This window comes from Gavialis gangeticus, unplaced genomic scaffold (assembly GCF_001723915.1).
Source record: "Gavialis gangeticus isolate Ggan-Ray unplaced genomic scaffold, GavGan_comp1, whole genome shotgun sequence".
Taxonomy (NCBI): domain Eukaryota; kingdom Metazoa; phylum Chordata; order Crocodylia; family Gavialidae; genus Gavialis; species Gavialis gangeticus.
The window spans coordinates 159140636-159145748 of NW_017729022.1; the positions used below are offsets into that span (position 1 = coordinate 159140636).

At 41.9% G+C, this 5113-nt stretch overlaps 1 protein-coding gene across 2 annotated transcripts in view; it reads right to left on the reverse strand.

The window, feature by feature from the left end:
• The window catches only part of UBR2 (ubiquitin protein ligase E3 component n-recognin 2), a 119359-nt gene that overhangs the window by 109344 nt on the left and 4902 nt on the right, over positions 1-5113 (reverse strand). For both annotated transcript variants that reach the window (XM_019516393.1, XM_019516392.1), the window contains exons 2-3: positions 3734-3993; positions 3450-3528 (exon numbers count right to left, since the gene is read on the reverse strand). In XM_019516393.1, the coding sequence (XP_019371938.1) occupies positions 3450-3528; positions 3734-3993 (339 nt within the window). The remainder of the gene's footprint in view (positions 1-3449; positions 3529-3733; positions 3994-5113) is intronic.

Genomic DNA, 5113 nt, shown 5'->3' on the forward strand with positions numbered 1-5113 from the left:
CCACTGTGGGCATAGAAGTCTTAAGGGGCACATATGTTGTCCCCCCCCCGCCACCGCTGCTTTGTCCATTCCACCCCCCAACCACATGGCCTGTGTCCCTCCTGCCCCCCCATCACCTGTACCCCCTCCTCCACCCATGCATTGCCTGTGCTCCCTCTCTGCCCCAGCCCCATAGACTTACCTGGAGGTAGCTGCTCTCCACTGCAGCCTGGCTGCCACGTGCAAGTGCATACACATGGCACCGTGTCCTGTTTCACCCTGCCCCAAGCCAGCCCCTGCAGGCTGAAACTGTGCCAGACTGCTTGGGAAAACCCAGCATGTCCTGTGTTTTTCTCCTTTAAATCCGCATTTTTCTCCTTTCTGTTTTCCAAACGGAAAACCTGGATCACTGCTAATCAATAAGTATCTATACAAATGCATGGCAGATGAAGGTTTATCTACCACATTCTTCTGCCCGTGTTGTAAAAAACTAGATACAATGATATTTATAGTACATCCCAAACTCATGCTGTGAAGTTGTGATACAACATATAGAGTACAAGCATGCGGTTTTTCTGAATCCACATCAGATGACTGGGCTTGTTTTTGTTTTTTAAACACGATTGTTCAGATTCTCCAACTAAAAATTGCATTAAGACAAATTTAAATGCAAAATACCTAGATTTGAAAAACTGTATACTGTCATTAATACATAGGGAAGAAAATATTCACATAGAATTCACATATGCACAAGACCAAGAGTTAGTGAGCAAGATTTACAATTACTTCTGCTATACTTACAAAAGTTGATAATGTAAACTACTTGTGTTTGTACTCTACAATATTATTTTTCATGCTTCTAGTTAAGATTTCATTCTAAAATGTGTACCTCCTGAAATACATTACTATTTCTTGAATCATAATGATCAACAAACTCAAACAGTAAATTACCCTGGCCTATTTTTAGGAGACAAAATCCTAAGGTACACATTCTCCTTTCTATCTACCTAGACATTTTGAAAGTATACTTTTCATTTCTGAAAGCCTCTACTCTAGAGGTGGACAACATATGGCCCATGGGCCATACCCAGCCCACCAACTGATCCTATCTGGCCCACTGGCCACTGCCACAAGCCTGAGGAGGGAGAGCTGCACCCCACACTGGTCTGCTCTGCCACAGCACCCCCAGGCCGGGCTGGGCAGCACACAGACTCCTCCACACAACCTCGTCTCTCTCGCATTCATCCCACACCCCGCCCAGTTTCCTGTTGGTACTATGGCTGCACTGTGGCTGCCAGTAGCCAGGCCAGCACAGGATGGGGTGCAATACAGCAAGCCAAGCAGCTGTCCTGCCTGCCTGCAGTGATGAGCCGCTGTTGCCCTGGAGACACTAGGAGGTGAGTCTGTGCCACCTACAGGGGCAACTGCCCCTGACTTACACTTTGCAGTGCTGCAGCAGCAGCTCATCATGGTGGGCAGAATGGCTGCTCAGCATGCTGCATTATACCCCGTCCCATGTGGGCCTGACTGCTGGCAGCCATGGCGCCAGGACTGTGCAGCACCAACAGAAAGCCAGGTCTGAGGGGCAGAAAAATGGATGCGGGGGGGGTGGAGCAGTCTATGCGCCACCCCCCCGCATGGCGCGCAGAATCAACTGGCATCTCCCTGCCCCCCTCCCACCCTCAACACCTCACCAAAACTTATTAAGTGGCCCTCCAGCACAAATAATTGCCCAGACCTGTTCTATTCACATTTCTTTGTTCTATTGATAGTTATTAAGAGTGCCTGCTAAAACACCATCGAAGAAAAGTACAAACGTAATTAAACCAGGGGTTGTCAACCAGGGGTACATGTACCCCGGCAGTACTTGGGAAGGCCCCAGGGGGTACGCGGCACAGCAAGGCAGGGGTACTTGGGAAGCGGCAGTGAGGGGTCACCACCACCATCCATCACTCCGCGTTGCCACTGCACACCACCTCCTCATGCCCAAGTACTCCTGCTTCTCCGCACCACCGGCTTCAAGTCCAGCCAGCTGGGGGGGGCAGCGTTGCTGACAGCCAGCCAGACACGAAGCCAACAGCATGGAGAACCAGGGATACCAAGGAAGCGACAACACGGGGGGTGGGACCACCACCACCATCCATCACTCCCTGCCACTGGGCACCGCTTTCCTATGCCCAAGTATCCTCGCTTCTCTGCACTGCCGGCTTCACATGCAGCCAGCTGTCAGCACCCACTCCACTCCCCCTCAGCGTGTGGCAGCAGCGCTGAGGGTATAGATGGTGGCAGGGGTGGCTGCTGTGTCCAAGCTTCCCTCACATGAGCTCCCCATACTGCCACCATGCGCCGGGGGGAGGGGGGGGAAGGAAGGGGGTGCTTACAGGTTGACGCACAGACAGACACGAAGCCAACAGTGCAAAGAAGCAAGGATACTTGGGCGCAGGAAAGCAGTGCTCAGCAGTGACACAGAGTGTACAGATGGCAGCGGCTGCCATGTGCAAGCTCCCTGTGCTACCAGCTTTGTGTCCAGCTGTCTCAGCCACGCCCCACAGCCGGCCATCAGTACCCCATCCCTGCTCTGCATCCAGAAGGGGTACCCAGCTTAAAGGCTGAAACCCCTTGAATTAAACTATAAAAGAACATTTAGTGGGGAAGAGAGTTCTCTCTGTCCTTTTATCATATGGCAAGTCTTCTCTGGTAATTCTACTATATTACAGTTCAAGGAAGTGCTATTAAATAAATCAGTGAAGAAGAAATATAAATATATAAGATGTTCACTATTTTGTGCTAGTTGAAATGGACATCTAAGTTTATTTAAAAAACTCACTTATACTACTGCACTGTGAATTAAATAATCAATTTCTGTTTTACAATTTTAGTTGTATGTTTACTTCTGATATTCCACTAAGCTTGACAAGAAAAGTCAATCTGTTTCACTTCCCTTTTTAGCAAGCTTCATTTCTAGTTCTCTGTAGTTAATAAATGCTGCGAGGTAGAAATTAACAAAAATACAGATGTGTAATTTAAAGGAAGTTTGGGGATTTCTCCACTTTCCCTTAAAAGGTTGTTCAAAATCTTTAAAAAGCCAAATATTTAGCACAGACTAAATAAAAAAAAGTATCCCTATGTAATTAAGTCCATTCCACTCTATATTAAAAATAATATACTCACAGTTACACAAGGTATATAAATACAGTAAGTTTTCCCTGCACTTAAATGTTATTTCCTTGTTGTTCTGAAATATTAAGGGTTTAAGTGTCATTAAAAGACAAGCATTAAACTCATAAGCTGAACCATGTTTCTGATAAGATTTCAATACACGTTTTTAACTCCATACAACATTTAGTATATATGTAAGCATACTATTTTGAAACAGTTAAATAATCTTAAATAATTAATAGAACTTGGAATATACCCACTCATATAGGAAATATTACACCCAAGCCATAGTCTCCAATAGATTTACTAACCCTGTATCGATGTTCTTTATGAATACTTCCCAGAAAGCACTCCATGCATAATACACAAGTTGGGTCAACTGCACAGTCTCTGGAAACACAGAGAAGAAAATGGAATATTAAAAAACATTTAATTAAAATATTTTGACTTTTATTTATACATAATAAAACACGTTATTTTTTACAAGTCTTTTACATACCTATAAAGGCAATTAGCATTTTCATTAATACAAAATATTTCCATCCAAACAGGTTAAGTGACTTTATCGTGCAAGAGAATTATTCAGTTAAACTACCTGCAGGAATATGTAGGTTCTCCTACTTTAAAAACCCGACCGCAGAGATGTGAAGGTTTGTTTGCTTGTTCAAGTTTTGGAAATCCAAATGCAGGGTCTTCACCACACAGATACCATTCCATTGGTCCCAGCAAAACATGCTGTGCCAGCATATCTTCTCTTTGTGGAGCAGGGTTTGGACCATTGCAGTAAATTCTGGGTACATAGTAAGTTAGGTGCTGGTATACTTCTTTGGGAAGATCAGTTGCTTGCAACCATTTCTTTAATTAAAACAAAAGATTAAACAAATTACTCATAAATAAAAACACTACTCATCATTATATCTGTCAAATCAACAAGCCAAAAGGATAACAAATATAAAAATCACATCTCTCTCAAACTCTGTACCTACTATAATTAAATCATCTATATAATTACAAATAAAAGATGTTGGGAGGACAAAAAAAAATCCTCTCTCACTTTGCAATCATTATACATCTAAGACCACAAAGGGGAAGACTTCTAAAGCAATTAGGAGCCCATCTTCTCAAAAATGTCTACCATAATGCACAGTAGTGTTGGAGTGATACTGTGGCCCAGGAACTATGCAAGAGGCAAGGATTTGTGGGTTATATCTTTTATCCCAAACATCCAATTGATCCAATAACATGAGGCTTTAGAATACAAGGGATTCTACATCAGGTCTGCCTTGCCTTCAAAATCTTGCCTAACTTTATCTGAACTATGCAGCTGGTCCAATAAAAGATACCACCCACAACAATCCCAGCCATAGTATAAAACTTATTCTTTCCTTACATTCCAATAAGGTAAAAGAAAGTGACTTTTTTGCCTAACAGTGGTCCATTTAGTCCAAAGCTGTCAGAACCACTACCATAGAGAATGTTAGATTTTTTTCTGTCTCATCATACAAGGTAAACTGAAAAGTGAGAAACTAGCATAATGAAAAAGTATGTGCTGCCTCCATGACAGCACATGTTCAATTTAAATTTAATTATGCAAGATTTCAAAGGTCCAAATGCCAAAGAAAGTAATGAACTATGGGTGTTACTAACTAAGAATTCATAAAGTGATGTTTAAGCAACAGTGGAAACATATTACAAATATGAAGCTATTAAGTACTGCATGGCAAGTGATAAAGATTAAACTGTCGATACAAACCAGGAACATTATTAACAAATATCCCTTGGTATAAAAATAGACGCATCAGAATTAATCTAGACATTAGATGAAAAAAAAAAAATCAATATTTAAATATACAAAAATAATTAGTCTTAAAAACTAGATGCTACAGCTTGATTACATTTGAATTAGTTGTCTTCTCCTAAAGACTTACATTAGAATACTTTTTTTTTTTTTTTTTTTTTTTTTTTTTTTTTTTTT